This window comes from Scyliorhinus torazame, chromosome 2 (assembly GCF_047496885.1).
Source record: "Scyliorhinus torazame isolate Kashiwa2021f chromosome 2, sScyTor2.1, whole genome shotgun sequence".
NCBI lineage: Eukaryota > Metazoa > Chordata > Chondrichthyes > Carcharhiniformes > Scyliorhinidae > Scyliorhinus > Scyliorhinus torazame.
This window is the reverse complement of record NC_092708.1, coordinates 218,513,343-218,531,005: the sequence shown is the minus strand read 5'-3', so window position 1 is coordinate 218,531,005 and position 17,663 is coordinate 218,513,343. Positions and strand designations below refer to the sequence as shown.

The following is a 17,663-nucleotide window of genomic DNA, read 5'->3' as shown; positions in this document are numbered from 1 at the left end:
TGGGGTGGGGTGGGCGGGGCGGGAGGGCACCGCCTGGGGGGGACACAGCTGCGTGGGAACCGGGTGAGGAGCTGGGTAAAAGGGGATGGCTAATCGACAAGGGGGGGGGGGGGGGGGGTAAAGAGCCCCCCAACCCAGCTGATCACGTGGAATGTGAGAGGGCTGAACGGGCCGATAAAGAGGGCACGGGTACTCGCACACCTAAATAAACTGAAGGCAGATGTGGTTATGTTACAGGAGACGCATTTGAAACTGATAGACCAGGTTAGACTACGCAAAGGATGGGTGGGGCAGGTGTTTCATTCGGGGCTAGATGCGAAAAACAGGGGGGTGGCTATATTAGTGGGGAAGCGGGTAATGTTTGAGGCAAAGACCATAGTGGCGGATAGTGGGGGCAGATACGTGATGGTGAGTGGCAAATTACAGGGGGAGGCGGTGGTCTTAGTGAACGTATATGCCCCGAACTGGGATGATGCCAACTTTATGAGGCGCATGTTAGGACGTATCCCGGACCTAGAGGTGGGGAAGTTGGTAATGGGTGGAGATTTTAACACGGTGCTGGAACCAGGGCTGGACAGATCGAGGTCCAGGACTGGAAGAAGGCCGGCAGCAGCCAAGGTGCTTAAAGACTTTATGGAGCAGATGAGAGGAGTAGACCCATGGAGATTTAGTAGACCTAGGAGTAAGGAGTTTTCGTTTTTCTCCTATGTCCACAAAGTTTATTCGCGAATAGACTTTTTTGTTTTGGGAAGGGCGCTGATCCCGAAGGTGAGGGGGACGGAGTATACGGCCATAGCTATTTCGGATCACGCTCCACATTGGGTGGACTTGGAGATAGGGGAGGAAAAAGAACAGCGTCCACCCTGGAGAATGGACATGGGACTAATGTCGGATGAGGGGGTGTGTCTAAGGGTGAGGGGGTGTATTGAAAAGTACTTGGAACTCAATGATAATGGGGAGGTCCAGGTGGGAGTGGTCTGGGAGGCGCTGAAGGCAGTGGTTAGAGGGGAGCTGATATCAATCAGGGCACATAAAGGAAAGCAGGAGAGTAGGGAACGGGAGCGGTTGCTGCAGGAACTTCTGAGGGTGGACAGGCAATATGCGGAGGCACCGGAGGAGGGACTGTACAGGGAAAGGCAAAGGCTACACGTAAAATTTGATTTGCTGACTATGGGTACTGCAGAGGCACAGTGGAGGAAGGCACAGGGTGTACAATACGAATATGGGGAGAAGGCGAGCAGGTTGCTGGCCCACCAATTGAGGAAAAGGGGAGCAGCGAGGGAAATAGGGGGAGCGAGGAATGAGGAGGGAGAGATGGAGCGGGGAGCGGAGAGAGTGAATGGAGTGTTCAAGGCATTCTATGAAAGATTATATGAAGCTCAGCCCCCGGATGGGAAGGAGAGAATGATGTGTTTTCTGGACCAGCTGGAATTTCCTAAGGTGGAGGAGCAGGAGAGGGTGGGACTGGGAGCACAGATCGAAATGGAGGAAGTAGTGAAAGGAATTAGGAGCATGCAGGCGGGGAAGGCTCCGGGACCGGATGGATTCCCAGTTGAATTTTACAGTAAATACGTGGACTTACTCGCCCCGCTACTGATGAGAACCTTTAATGAGGCGAGGGAAAGGGGACAGATGCCCCCGACTATGTCAGAGGCAACGATGTCGCTTCTCCTAAAGAAAGAAAAAGACCCGCTGCAATGCGGGTCCTATAGGCCTATTTCCCTCCTGAATGTAGACGCTAAGATTCTGGCCAAGATAATGGCAATGAGGATAGAGGATTGTGTCCCGAGGGTGGTCCACGAGGACCAAACTGGGTTTGTGAAGAGGAGACAGCTGAATACGAATATACGGAGGCTGCTAGGGTTAATGATGATGCCCCCACCAGAGGGGGAAGCGGAGATAGTGGTGGCGATGGATGCCGAGAAAGCATTTGATAGAGTGGAGTGGGATTATTTGTGGGAGGTGTTGAGGAGATTTGGCTTTGGAGAGGAGTATATTAGATGGGTCCAGCTGCTGTATAGGGCCCCGATGGCGAGCGCGGACACGAATGGACGGGGGTCTGCATATTTTCGGCTCCATAGAGGGACGAGGCAGGGATGTCCTCTGTCCCCATTATTGTTTGCACTGGCGATTGAGCCCCTGGCAATAGCACTGAGGGGTTCCAGGAAGTGGAGGGGAGTACTCAGGGGAGGAGAAGAACACCGGGTATCTCTGTATGCGGACGATTTGTTGTTGTATGTGGCGGACCCGGCGGAGGGGATGCCAGAGATAATGCGGATACTTGGGGAGTTTGGAGAATTTTCAGGATATAAACTGAACATGGGGAAAAGTGAGTTGTTTGTGGTGCATCCAGGGGAGCAGAGCAGAGAAATAGAGGACTTACCGCTGAGGAAGGCAACAAGGGACTTTCGCTACTTGGGGATCCAGATAGCCAAGAATTGGGGTACATTGCATCAGTTAAATTTGACGCGGTTGGTGGAACAGATGGAGGAGGACTTCAAGAGATGGGACATGGTATCCCTGTCACTGGCAGGGAGGGTGCAGGCGATTAAAATGGTGGTCCTCCCGAGGTTCCTTTTTGTGTTTCAGTGCCTCCCGGTGGTGATCACGAAGGCTTTTTTCAAAAGGATTGAGAAGAATATCATGAGTTTTGTGTGGGCCGGGAAGACCCCGAGAGTGAGGAGGGGATTTCTGCAGCGTAGTAGGGATAGGGGGGGGGCTGGCACTACCGAGCCTAAGTGAGTACTACTGGGCCGCCAATATCTCAATGGTATGTAAGTGGATGGGAGAAGAGGAGGGAGCGGCGTGGAAGAGATTGGAGAGGGCGTCCTGCAGGGGGACTAGCCTACAAGCTATGGTGACGGCGCCGTTGCCGTTCTCACCGAAGAAATACACCACAAGCCCGGTGGTGGTGGCTACTCTGAAAATCTGGGGGCAGTGGAGACGGCATAGGGGTAAGACGGGAGCCTCGGTGTGGTCCCCGATAAGAAATAACCACAGGTTTGCTCCGGGGAGAATGGATGGGGGATTTGGAACATGGCAAAGAGCAGGAGTAACACAATTGAGAGATCTGTTTGTAGATGGGACGTTTGCAAGTCTGGGAGCGCTGACCGAAAAATATGGGCTGCCCCAAGGGAATGCATTCCGGTATATGCAACTGAGGGCTTTTGCGAGGCAACAGGTGAGGGAATTCCCGCAGCTCCCGACGGAGGAGGTGCAGGACAGAGTGATCTGAAAGACATGGGTGGGGGACGGTAAGGTATCAGACATATATAGGGAAATGAGGGACGAGGGGGAGATTATGGTAGATGAGCTGAAAGGGAAATGGGAAGAGGAGCTGGGGGAGGAGATTGAGAAGGGGCTGTGGGCTGATGCCCTAAGTAGGGTAAACTCATCGTCCTCGTGTGCCAGGCTAAGGTGTTACATTGATACAATTTAAGGTGTTACACAGGGCGCATATGACTGGAGCACGGCTCAGTAAATTTTTTGGAGTAGAGGATAGGTGTGCGAGATGCTCGAGAAGCCCAGCGAATCACACCCACATGTTCTGGTCATGTCCGGCACTACAGGGGTTTTGGGTGGGGGTGACAAAGGTGCTTTCGAAGGTGGTGGGGGTCCAGGTCGAACCAAGCTGGGGGTTGGCTATATTCGGGGTTGCAGAGGAGCCGGGAGTGCAGGAGGCGAAAGAGGCTGATGTTTTGGCCTTTGCGTCCCTAGTTGCCCGGCGCAGGATACTGTTGATGTGGAAGGAAGCCAAGCCCCCGGGTGTGGAGACCTGGATAAATGACATGGCAGGGTTTATAAAGTTGGAACGGATTAAGTACATCCTAAGGGGATCGGCTCAAGGGTTCACCAGGCGGTGGCAACCGTTCGTCGAATACCTCACACTCTCAGGGATGTTAGTGTATATGTATAATATGTATAGGTTGTTGTTATAGGTAATTGTATACTGGACTGCTAAATTGTATTTTTGGAGAGTATTTATTTGAGACAAGGCAGTTGCCATTTAGTTTTGTTTTTTTAATTTCGATGTTGTTTATATATTATTTATTTCTTGCTTAAAACTGGCCATTGTTATTTATATTGTTATATTACTGTGTAAAGGATACACAACGTACTGTCATGGTTGGCCAAAAATTTTGAATAAAATATATATATTTTTTAAAAATTGAGTTTAAATTCCACCAGCTGCCAAGGTGGGATTTGAACCCATATCCCCAGAACCTTATTAGTCCAGTGACATTACCACTACGCCACCATATCCCAGCTCAATCTGCAAGGATGTTAAAGATATGACAACACATTGATAAAATATTCATTGGGTATTATTAATTCACCTTTCGCACTCCACGGGTTCTGTTCCACACAAAATCATACCAATCCCGGTAATTTCCTTCACCCAGATCCATGATGTTAGTCACTAGATAATCCATGGTCATTTTCAGGACAGCAGCAGGTCGAAGTTCATGGGGTAAAGGTTCTTCCTGATCTGCCGATGACCTGCTATATTCTTTGATCGTAGCTTCATGGTTAACCTGTGGTGTGGGAAATATATCCATTGGTGCCAGTTTGCGATACAATTCTCAATACGGAGTCATTGGAACATCAGCAAGATTGAGCGTTTGAGGGCTTACAAGACACAGAGTTAGGGCAGTCTAATTCGGCAGTGTATTTTAACAAAAGGACTACAGCAAAAATATCTGGGACATAGAAAGAGCCATGACTTTGTGCAGGTCTTTGTATCGCTCCTAGCCAATGAAAGGGCCAGGGCACAGTGACTGAGGCAGTGATTTCTTCCAAGTTCAAAATAAAACCTCCTTGCTTTTGGGCAAGGTTCATCCCCAAATGAAGTACAGGATCCAGTTCTGGGTACCACATTTTAGGAAGGATGTGAAGGCATTAGGGAGGGTGCAGAAAAGATTGGGCACAGTGAATAGGAATTTCAGTTACTCAGATTGACTGGAGAAGCTAGGACTGTTCTCCCTGGAGAAGAGGAGACATGCAGGTTTTCAAAATCATAAGAGATCTAGACAAAGTAGAAAGGGAGAACCTGTTACCATAGGTGAAAATATTAAGAATTAGAAGACACAGAATTAAAATAATTGACAAAAGAAGGAATGGTGACATGAGAAAAACCTTTCAACACAGTGATTCAGATTTGAAATGCACAGCCTGAGTGTGGTGGAAGCAGATTCAATCATGGCTTCCAAAAGGAAATCGCTCCATATCTGAAAAGGAAAAACTTGCAGGATTGCTGGGAAAAGGCAGGAAGGGGACAATCACTAAGATGCTTAAACATTGATCATCATTGATTTGTCAAACATACAAAACATAGAATAGTACACAAACATACACTAGATTCAAACGGTTCCCAACTCCAAGCTAATGACAGGATTTAAAAAAAATAAATTTGGAGTACATAATTTTTCCCCCCAATTAAGGGGCAATTTAGCATGGCCAATCCACCGAGCCTGCACATCTTTGGGTTATGGGGGCGAGACCCACACAAACATGAGGAGAATGTGCAAACTCCACACAAACAGTGACCTGGGGTCGGGATCGAACCAGGGTCCTCAGTGCTGTGATGCAGCACTGCTAACCACTGCGCCACCATGCCACTCCTTTATATTAAAGGTTTTTAAGGTCTTATTTAATCCTATGTATAAATCCCTACCTTTTATACATTTTTCTTCTCCGCTCTACCTGACAATCCACATGTTTCTACATTATACAGTTAATCACAAGTCTGTAATTAATTTTGTACCGGTCTACCTCCTACTTCCATGAAAATACCAATTAAAAGGAATGATGTATACCCAGATGATTTCTTCTGCAGAATCAACTGGTTTTCTGTACTGCTTACCAATTAATTAAAGTTCTCTGAAGTATTGTTACGACACCCTGGATCAGTACACGGTCAATTCCAGTCCCAGTTGATCCGGAGTCGTAACACAGTTGAAATTAGCTCTTAATTTTTAAAATATCCACGGTCTTTGGCTGTCCAATAACCAGTCATCATGTTTGTAAATTTTAACACAACTAACTTTTACTAATAACAATATCTCAAATTAAATAGGCTGCAAATACAACTGGTTAACTATTATCTGATTTCTAACCCACCTGTTTAATTGGCACCAACCTCTCTCTAAACACACACACACACACACACAAGATAGACAAACACAGAGGGGAAAGAGGGGTATAAAAATAATACTAAAGGTAAAAGGATAAACGTCTGTTTCAGATGGACTTTGAGAAAGGGACGGATACAGAGAGAACGAGCTATCTCCTCTCTAGCGTCAAGGAGCATTCTGTTGGATTCTGTGAAAAAGACCCCACCTGGCAGGAACCAATCAAACCAAATCCCTCCAATCACTCAGGTGCCATAAAGTCGGAGTTCTTCTGTTTAAAATCTAAATCTTCATAGCACAGTATACTATTTTGAAGCTTTTGAGTTCCTCACCTCCCCAGCTCAACTTAAAGCTATGTTTCCACTAAAGATCTATGGATCAAAAAGGATAACGGCAAAGTAATAGAAAATAAGGGGATCAACAGGAAGGGCCTTTACAGTTTGAATCACTGTGCACTTGCATATCTGATTTACAGGAGTGACAAAAATTAGCTATTGCTTCAAGATAAATCTTAATCCAACAGTTTACTGGTCACGACAGCTAAATAGATCTGCTTCAGAGGCAAAGGCTAATGGTTACTATTATCACACTACAAGAGAAATCAATAGCAGTCCAACTTCAGCAGACTTCAGAAACTTGATTTAAATCCAATCTTCAATAACAAGACACACCTGGAATAAAATATCATAAGGGCAATGGCTGCAGTTCATTTGATCTTTTGCATGCTGCAGCCCGCATGGCAGTTGTTCCTATGACTGAATATCTGATTTTCGTCTTAATAAAGGAAAAACAGGAACTGTGAAACAATCAATATTTCTGTTATTCTCAACACCAGTGAAGAAAGGCGCTAGGAAAGTCCCATTCATTCCATGCTGTTTACCGTAAAACACACAAATTAGCCAGTTGGGATCAGATTTGTAAAAATGGAAACCAATACTGGCCATACGAATACAGCTTGCATCATTTTTTTAAGTTTAGAGTACCCAATTATTTTTTTCCAATTAAGGGGCAATTTAGTACGGCCAATCCACCTACCTTGCACATCTTTGGGTTGTTGGGGTGACACCCACACAGACAGTGACCGGGATTGGGATTGAACCCGGGTCCTCAGCACTGTAGGCAGCAGTGTTAACAAAGCCACTGTGCCGCCCCACAGCTTGCATCATAAACCAACTTCAGATTGATCACCCTCATGCATTACGTAAATGGAGAATTTGAACTGACCTTATCAGTGCCAGGTATTGTTTCAAAAAAGCTAAGTTGGTATCTTGTCTCTCTCATGTAACGCTCCTTCTCCGGACACATATCCAGACAGGTCCCCACCACAGCTTTAGCCTTCTCCAGCTCAGTTCTTTTCACTCGAGCTATGGGCACAAGAGGAGAATCAGATAAAAACGATATCTTTGCTATGTGCATATGAATCATGCTCAACACAGACACTAGGAAATAACTCTCAGATGTTAATCACTAGCTCAGGTTATCAATTTAAATTCAATGAACACGCTTCAACTCCTTCATTTACCCCTCAGATGCATTCTTCACGTGCAGCAACACTTAAATATTTCCATCATGATGATACTTCATTCTATTTGGAGAATAATGCCAGCAAAACGTTTCTTCAGTCTGACAAAGACATGGAAACGTTCTTTGAAAGTTCTTCACTTAATTTCCCATAAACCAGGCTTGAATAACAATGAATCAATTAAAAAGCCAGACCTAGACTAAATCTTTGCTCGTTGGCATTTGTTGCAATAGCTTCTAAATGCTTCACTGCCAATCAGGCCGGGGGTACAGAAGAACTGCACTCTTCACTCCAGCTACCAATACAACCAGCCTTCGTTCTCACCCAGCTCGAGGCCCCAATGCAATCTCTTCTCCACCCAGGAAGCATTTCTTCCTTCTCACACAAAAAAAGGTATTGTCACTTTCACAGCTATTGGGATCCCAATTCTACCATCAAGGTAAGAAAAAGAATGCATATGAAAGATACAGAAAAAGAGACTAGTCAGAGACGTAAGGAATAGGTGAAATGCAAAAGGATTAAAAAAGGTAAAAAGACAAAAGAGAAAGAGAGAATAAGGGAGAGTGCAAATATTGAGAGACAAATTGAGCTACCGAGACAATGCAAAAGGATATGGGAGGGGAACAGAAAACAGCAGAGCAGGGAGGAGAGAGGGGAAATTAAAGAATGGGAAAAGCACAAAAGATGACAAAACGATTCACTGTCAACAGCAGAAAATCTAGCTCTTGGTCAAAACATTGATGTAAATCTATAGCAATGTAATTGGCGATCAATTAGTATCTTAAAAATAATGAATTTCACCAAGAAATAATGCATAATTACCTTGTCTCATTAGTTTGTCCCGCTGGGCAAGTACCCTGTATTTCTCCTCGGGAGTAATGGCAACAATGCCAGGCAGATGACTGAGGGAAGAAGGCAGTGTCACGACACGCTCAGAAATTGAAATTTGATCTTCCATCCCTTGTGAATCCTGGGATTCATTTTCAAGTTGGAGAGTCTTTGAAGAAGACGGTTTCTTAACTGGTGACCTGCAGAGCAAATCAAATTAACATCCGATTCTGTTTATTTTTGTACAAATTTTATCCCATTTCTCCCCTCTGTTAACCCCTCACATTCACTTTGTTCACAACAGAATATGCTGGATCATATAGATTGCGAGCATCAATTAAAGTGTCACAGGATATATAACCATCCAGGACCAACAAATTCACCGAGTGTTAGCCAGAATCCATCACTACCTAGATTTCACCAAACGTCAGCCTATTACCCCAAAATGGAACGGTAAACTCGCCCAGAGTCCACTCCATTAAAGCTAATCTTAAATAGAGTCAACGTATTTTGCGAACTGAAATTAAAATTTTACTAAACACAAGGAATGATGACAATAAGGCAGAGAAAAACATTTAGATTGTTTCTTGTACCCAACAGGAGTGAACCATAATTCACACTGGCCTTTAACACAAGAGGTAAATGGATACTACAGGTGCTGGAAATCTGAACTAAACACAGAAAGCATAGACAGCATCTATGTACCCTTTCCCCGAACCCCACCGGACCCTTTCCCCTGAGACCCGAACCCCACCGGCCCATTCCCCCCCCTCCCCCAAAGAAAGACCCAAACCCCACCGGCCCCTTTCGCCGCAGTCAGAACCCCACCGGCCACTTTCCACGAGGCCAGAACCCCACCAGATCTTTCCGCGAGGCCCGAATCCCATCACCCCATTTCCCCCGGTGCCAGAGCCCCACCGGCCCCTTTCCCCGAGGCCCACCGGCCCCTTGCCCCAAACCCGACCGGCCCCTTTCCCTGAACCCCGCCGCCCCATTTCCCCCAGTGCCAGAACCCCACCGGCCCCTTGGCCCGAACCGCACCGGCCCCTTGGCCCGAACCGCACCGGCCCCTTGGCCCGAACCGCACCGGCCCCTTGGCCCGAACCGCACCGGCCCCTTGGCCCGAACCCCACCGGCCCCTTGGCCCGAACCCCACCGGCCCCCTTCCCCAAACCCCACCGGCCCCCTTCCCCAAACCCCACCAGCCCCTTTCCCCGAACCCCACCGGCCCCTTGGCCCGAGGCCCACCGGCCCCTATCCCCGAGGCCCACCGGCCCCTATCCCCGAGGCCCACCGGCCCCTTTCCCCGAAGTCCACCGGCCCCTTTCCCCGAATCCCACCGTCCCCTTTCCTCAAACTCCAGCGGCCCCTTTCCCCGAGGCCCGAACCCCACCGACCAGCTTTGCAGCCTCCCTGGAGATCCTTCATGGGCCCACGGGAGTCTACGGAGCCCTGTTTGGGAACCCTTGCTCTAGACCCAAGGACAAGCAGGAGTTGAGCACATGGTCTGTCAGGCCCACTCGGTCGTTGAATACAATCATGGTTGGACTTCAACGTAACTGTGATTTCCCACCAGCTTCCCATATCCTTTGTTATCATTCCTGATTATGAGACACAAAACATCTGTCGACCTCAGTCATAAATGTAGCCATGATGTGGAGATGCCGATGTTGGACTGGGGTGAGCACAATAAGAAGTCTTACAACACCAGGTTAAAGTCCAACAGGTACCAGCCACAACCTTCAGAATTCCAAAGATTCAAAATCCTTTGAGTGAAGACATTTTTCTTTACGCGAGTCATAAATAATCGCTCTCTTGCTGAGACTGCGCCCCCATGTTCTCGATTCCCAAGCCAGGGAAAACAATATCAGTGTTTCTCCTGGTCAGCCTCACATCTTACACAAACCTCAGCTCATCAAAAACTCCATTACCTCTATTTAATTCCACATCAAGTCGCACTCATCCATCATACTATGTTTGCTGACTTACACTGGCACCCAGTCTCTGAAGACCTCAATCTTTTATGTACCCTCTTATTTAAGTCCCTCATGGTCTCATCATTACCGATCCCCAAAACCTCCCACAGCCCCAAAACCCACACCTCCCCCAAATATTTGGTTCCTCCAATTCTAACTTTTTTTAATACACCTCTGTGAAGTATCTTGGGACATTTTCCACATTAAAAGGTTTTATACAAATGGCAATAGTTGAAGCCAAATTATTGAATGGTAGAAGTTGACTTTCTGTTCCTTTCGGAACTTTATATTAATCTCAATGGGGAGAATTAACACACCCGTGGGCAGATATTATCCTAAGTCTCGTGTCAGGTTAGCCGCCTGCAACCAAGGTGGCTGCTGAAACCTGAAAATTGGCACTAGTACACTTGCACCAGACAGGAAGTGTTAAGACGTTTTAGTTGCTGTGATATGAAGAGTCTAAAGTTCTGTTCCTTTTTCACAAACACACATGTATTTCACTCCAACAGTCTTTGCACAAAACTCTAACCATCCATCACCTGACAGAGGCCACCTGAAGCCCCTTTACATATCAGTGTCAATTAATGGATACTTAACATAAATGAGACAACTAATTGCAATGTCTCTTAACCCATTACTTAACAGGAAGAAGATCATCTCGACCTCTTGCTCCAAACCTGTACCAAGTTGAAAGTGCATAAGAGGAGCATGGGTGAGGACCAGCTCAGACTCCATCATGATGTGATGTCAACCAAACGCCTTGTTAAAATTCATCATCTTGCTTTACACAGAATGAACAGCAACTAGATGCTGTAGTGTGACTAGCATTTATGGAACCCTAACCGAGAAACGAGTCAATGGATTAGGGTGGGAAGTTAGGGGTTAGGGGGAAAAATTGCTAACAAGTATTAAAAAGTGGCTTACATATTAAATTTGCTATCTGCAGTCCTTATTTTGGATCACCCTTCCATCATATCTCGAAATGGTAACTGAATAAGATTTTTCTCACCATACGCTCATGTGTCAAACAGATAGGCCTGCAGCTGTGCAACTACCCCAACATGAAACTGCATGGGTTCCAGATCTCCATAGCTGTATTCCCAGCATCATTGATGGACCCGGAGTGAAATTCACTTTCCTCAGAAGCTCTACAAGTAACACCACGAGAGATTCTCAAAATGTGTCAAAAATGACATTACTTGTTTGCTGCATTTCCTGCAGAAGACCTTGCAGTTGGATTGCGCAGAGATGACTGCTCCACATCAGCTTTATCCTTGCTGCGTTTCTCTTCATCTCCTTTTGGTACATCTACTTCTTCCCGAGAAGACTTCTTCCCTGGACCTAGAGGTGCAGAAAAGGAGGGAAAAAGAACAAAGTTATTACTTCATAATAAATTGACACAAGGCATCAGTTATTACCCAGGTTTCCCATCCAACAGGCCAGTGGCAACCAAGCATCTGGCTAGACTGCAGTTCTACTGTACTCCTCTCGTCGAATATCCAACCTGATCACAGAAAAATACGGGGTAGACTATTTCGGGCTGAGGTAAGAGAAATGTGAACTCTACATTTTTCTCTTTTATCGTTTAATCTTAATTTGGTCAAAAATTAACTTCCTCTCTTCTGTAACTTGCATTTTTGCATGCATGCGTATGCGTGCATGCATTGAAACAGTGCGTTTGCCTTTTAAAAGATTTTATAGCTTCATCTAGATGGGTGTTTTCGTAAAATAAAAGCTATAAAAACTAACCCCATACATGTCTAACTCAAGAAAACCTATCATATTGAGTTTGTTCCAATCAGCACACAAACCATGTGATGCAGGAAGAATGTTCCCGATGACGGGTGAATACAGAACCAGGGGAGTCACAGTCTGAGGAAACAGGGTAGACTATTTAGGTCGGCATAGGGAGAAATTTCTTCAGCCTGACAGTAGAGAGCCTGTGGAATTCTCCATCACAGAAAGCAGTCGAGGCCAAAACATTGTATGTTTTCATGAAGGAGTTAGATATAGCTCTTGGGGCTAATAGGATCAAAGGTTATGCGGGAAAAGCAGAAACACGTTACTGAGTTGGATGATCAGCCATGATTATAATGAATGGCGCAGGTTAAAAGGGCCAAATGGCCGACTCCGGTTCCTATTTTCTATGTAAATATAAGGTCTAGCTGCAGCCGTACAAGACACTGGCGATGACACACCTACGTAAGATTCTGAGGTCCGCTTGACACCACAGATGCCAACAAGGTGTTTCCCCTGATGAGGGCATCTAGACCTAAGGGACATAACTTTAGAATCAGGAGGCTGCCCTTTAAGACAGCGATGAGGAGAAATTTCTTCTCCAAGAGTAATGAATCTTTGTAATTCTTTATCTCAATGAACTGTGGAAGGTGACTAATTGAGCATATCTAAGGCACAGGTAGATAGATTCTTGAACATAGAGTCAAGATTTGGGAACAAGCAAAAAATGGGAGTCGATGCTAGAAACAGGTCAGCCATGGTCGTATTGTATGGTGAAGCAGGCTCGAACAGTCGTATGGCCGACTCCTGCTTTGGTTTCCTAAACTTCAGATGCTACAAATTTACTATTACTGTGAGCTGTACAAAGCTGCTTTGTGACATAAACACAGGACTGTATAAAATTGGCTTGTCAGAGGAGGGTGAAAACTGCAAGGACACAGGGATAGAGAATAAAACAAAAGCTGCTCTTGTAACTCACTGCTTTTTTTCCGTTGCCAAAATATTTCAATCTGTTGCTTGCGTAGAGATTTTCCTTTCTTCTTGGCATTGGATGCAGATGCCTTTAAAAGTAACAGATTTATTGTAACACTCTCCACATTCACTATCATAAGTGCAAATACACAAACTAATAGAATCTCGATTGCAGGGCTGGTCTATCCTGCAGCTATCGGGATTTCATAATCTCCTTTCCCCTCCCTAAAGAACGTGTAGGCTGTCAAATGGGGGCAGGGCTTGGTTCCAGCTAGGATTCCTCAAAAAATAAAATAACCAGCGACGCTCACTGTCCTCTGCTGTCAAAACAACTGTGCGAGTCTAAACAATATGCGCCTGCGCAAAGTCAGCATATTAGAACTGGGGAGCAGTTTAGGAGGCTGGAGAGCATGCTTATAAATTTGGAAATAGAAAAACTAACCAAGCAACACCATGTTCTTAGTCTTATGCCCCAGTAGAAAGCATGAACCAAAAGGATTTGGAGCACAGAAGGCAACAATTCAGCCCATCGTGCGTGTGCAAGCTCTTTGCCAGGGTAATCCAAATTCTTTCCACCCACCTGCTCTTTTACCATTATCCTGCAAAGTTTTCATTTTAGAGTATTCATCAGATTTCCTTTTGAAAGTTGCCAGTGAATTTGCTTCCACCATCTTTTCAGGCACTGCATTCCAGATCACAGTGACTTCTATGTACCCGAACAGGTGCCGGAATGAGGTGACTAAGGGCTTCTCACAATAACTTCATTGCAGTGTTAATTTAAGCCTATTTGTGACATTAAAGATTATTTTAAAAATCATATCTCTCTGGTCTTTTTCCAATTATAATGAAGTTGTCCCCTTTGGTCACAGGGCCTCCTGCCAGAGGAAACTGTTCCTCTACATTCACTTGAAAAAACGTTTTCAAACAGAGGAAATACAGCAAACTATATCCTCTTAATATTTTCATACCCAATCAACGAGTCTTTATTCTGTTTTGGGTTTTGTGTCTCGTGTTGCACTGTCACACTGAAACAAGCATCAACAAGACAGGGGCTGAAAGAGCAGCAAAACTGACACGGAGTTTGAGGAGCTGGGTTCTAAATTAAGAAGCAGACCCTTAAAGATAATGCCTGGATATTACCTGGGCGATGCACAAATTGATACAAGGTCAAAAAGATCAGAAAACTAAAACAAAAGCTGAAAATACTCAGCAGGTCTGGAAGTATCTGCAGAGAGACAGAGAGTTAATGTTTCAGGTCGAATGGCCCTTCATCAGGTGGTGCCAGACCTGCTGGAGTATAATCGAGCATTTCCTGTTTTCATTTCAGATTTTCAGCATCTGCAGTAGTTTACGTTTGCATTAGAGAACGCAATGCATAGTTCCAAGACTGCTGGCAAATAAAGGAATTTTGATTCATGGGGCACTGGCTCCAGTACCAGGGGATAAGGGAGCTTTTTGGTTGGGATGGATTACACTTAAAGCAGCCTGGAATCAGAATTCCTCCAAATCAGGTACTCACATGATCGTAGAAGTGAACCACTGCCAGTCTCTTATTTGTTTGGCAATACACCCGCTGCACCTTGCCAAACTGCGAAAAGTGCTTCTTGATTATCTCCTTCGTGTTAAGGTCCACTGGGATGTTTTTGCATTGAATGGCAGTGAGTTCTGACAAAGGAACACTGGACAGACTATCTGTGCTGTCACCCCGACGTAGCCTCCGAGAGGAAGACCTGCTGACAAAATCTGGGAGAACGAAGGAAAACCAAGAGAATCGGTAACTAATCCAGAACAATGCAACACAACCCAGCAGACCTGAAAATGAATCTAAAAGTAGCTGCTATACATTTGCTGCATTTTCCATTCATATCTCATGGGAAATTATCATGATTAATTTTCTTACATGCAAAGATCAGAGCAGAGTAACAAACCCCTTGTGAAAACAAAATATGACTGGATCCATCAGGTCAGGTGGTCAAGAAACGGGGCACAAGAGAGGTGGGATTTCTAACAAAAAAGTGTAGTGATAGGAAAAGTACCTTAGCCTGAGCAACCAAATTCTGTCTGAAGACTACGACTTCAGGGCATGGGGTAGAAGCGAAATGAGTGAAAGGGAACAGTATGCACAATTCCACCCAGTGTCCTTCTGGTCAAAGATCTGTTTGGAACTGAAAATTACCACCTAAACACTGTAATATGTTGATCTCCGCTGCGTAACAATAAGAGAGATTTACTAAACCAATCATTGTCAGGTCAGAATCACTTGCACAAATAAATCTTATATTCCCCAGCACAGCCTGTATTACCACGCAGATTGACAATATCACACTGAACAGAAAACAGAAACTTTGAGGAAAGATGCTACAATATCCAGCTGTTTGAAATACTACAGGAAATTACTCCTTCCAATTAAAAAAGACAATTTGCTGCTCAGAATAATAATAAATATTTTGTTCAATATTTCAGAGTCACACAGTCCAAGAAAGATCCCAGCTTCACTTCCTGCTCACATATTGAGGTAGCTGATATGAACTGGGATATTGAAAACTGGAAGAGGGTTGGCAGATTCTGAGTGCTTTCCGGGTCAAAAGGTTACAATCTCATCCCATGGTGGCGACTTTGATTCCTAGAAATTTCAGCCCCTATCGGGAATAGAATGGGCATGTCCTTATTGATTGGAGCTGTGATGAATGAACAGCTCAGTGGACAGAAATATTATTTCTTAAAGGAACAGTCTCAGTGAAGGCTCAGCCAAAGTTATTTTTTAATAAATATTTTTATTGGCATTTTTCAATTTTTAACAGGATAACAATTTAATGAATAGTGCACCTGATATTTAAATGTTGTACAGTTCCTTATTTACATACATTCTCCCCATCAACCCTTCCTCTTCCCCCCCCCCCCCCCCCCCCATTGGTAGCCCCCTCCTCCACCCTGGGTGTCATACTACTGAGCTCTGCTGCTCTTTTCTGTGGTTTCTGCAGCTTCCTGCCTCCTCCCCTCATCCCTTTTTCCTTGTTTTTCTCTGAGCGACTCCCTTGGGTTTCCTCCTCACCTCCTCCACCCCGGCTCCCCCTTGACGGCATGATAGCACAGTGGTTACCACTGCTGCTTCACAGCACCAGAGACCCAGGTTCGATTTCCAGCTTGGGTCACTGTCTGTGCGGAGTCTGCACAGGTTTCCTCTGGGCACTCCAGTACTCTGGTTCCTCCCACAAGTCCCGAAAGAAGTGTTATTAGATGAATTGAACATCCTGAATTCTCCCTCAGTGTACCCGAACAGGCGCCGGAGTGTGGCTACTAGGGGATTTTCACAGTAACCTCATTGCAGTGTTAATGTAAGCCTACTTCTGACAATAATAAAGATTAGGTTAGATTAGATAAAGGAGAACCAGTGGATGTGGTGTATTTGGATTTTCAGAAATCTTTGATAAAGTCCTACGTGTTAATGTAAGCCTACTTGTGACACTAATAAAAATTATTATTATTAGTCGCTGTTGGCCTTGAACCGGTCTTGTCGATGCCCTTGTCCAACCCTCAGATGATGTACTTAATCTTCTCCAGGTGGAGAAATTCCGACAAGTCTGCCAACCAGTCTGCAGCTGTGGGTGGTGCTGCTGATCGCCAGCCAAGCAAGATTCTCCAGCTTGTGATTAAGGAAGCAAAAGCGTCAGCCCTCTTCCCCATGTGTAGTTCTGGCTGGTCTGATACCCTGAAGACAGCCACTCTCGGGCACGGCTCCACCCTCACCTCCACAACCTTGGATATTGCCTTGAAGAAAGCTGTCCAGAACTCGACAAGTTTGGGGCAAGCCCAGAACATGTGGGCGTGGTTAGCCGGGCCACCCTGGCACCGTTCACATTTATCCTCCACCGCCGGAAAGAACCCGTTCATTCGGGTTCTGGTTAGGTGTGCTCTGTGCACCACTTTAAACAGCATGAGGTTGAGCCTTGCGCAGTAGGTGGAGGAATTGGCCCTGCTCAGTGCTTCGCTCCAGAGTCCCCAACCCACTTCCGTCCCCAATTCGTACTCCATTTCCGTCTGGCTTCGTCCAGCGGGAATCTTGTCCTATCCAATAACCATCCATGGATGTTCCCACAGTTCCCCCCCTCATGACTCTCCATGTTTACTAGTTCCTCTCGTAGTGTCTCTCTTTCGGGGCCCTTGGGTATCTTGCCATCTCCTTGCGGAAGTGTTTAATTTGGAGGTGTCCGAGTTCCTGCCTGTCGGTAGTTCCAGATCTTCTGTCAGTTCGCCCAAGGTTGCGAGTCTGTCCCCTATGTAAAAGTCCCTAACTGCTAGTGTCCCCCCATCCTGTCTCCATCCTTTAAAGGTGGCGTTGAGCATGGCTGGTGGGAATCTGTGATTGCCGCAGATGAGGCCATGGGAGACATCTCGGTTAGGCTGAAATGTTGCCACATTTGGTTCCACGTCTTTAGTGTGGCTACCACCACTGGGCAGGATGTGTATTTCGTCGGGGGTGGGAGTGCTGTTGTGGCA

General features: G+C 45.7%; 1 protein-coding gene across 1 annotated transcript in view; it reads right to left on the bottom strand.

Moving 5' to 3' along the window:
• Window positions 1-17,663, bottom strand: part of mcm3ap (minichromosome maintenance complex component 3 associated protein) — a 128,107-nt gene that overhangs the window by 105,396 nt on the left and 5,048 nt on the right. The window contains exons 2-7 of the mRNA XM_072483959.1: window positions 14,686-14,909; window positions 13,174-13,255; window positions 11,657-11,798; window positions 8,476-8,681; window positions 7,356-7,495; window positions 4,338-4,535 (exon numbers count right to left, since the gene is read on the bottom strand). Coding sequence (XP_072340060.1) covers window positions 4,338-4,535; window positions 7,356-7,495; window positions 8,476-8,681; window positions 11,657-11,798; window positions 13,174-13,255; window positions 14,686-14,909 — 992 coding nt within the window. The remainder of the gene's footprint in view (window positions 1-4,337; window positions 4,536-7,355; window positions 7,496-8,475; window positions 8,682-11,656; window positions 11,799-13,173; window positions 13,256-14,685; window positions 14,910-17,663) is intronic.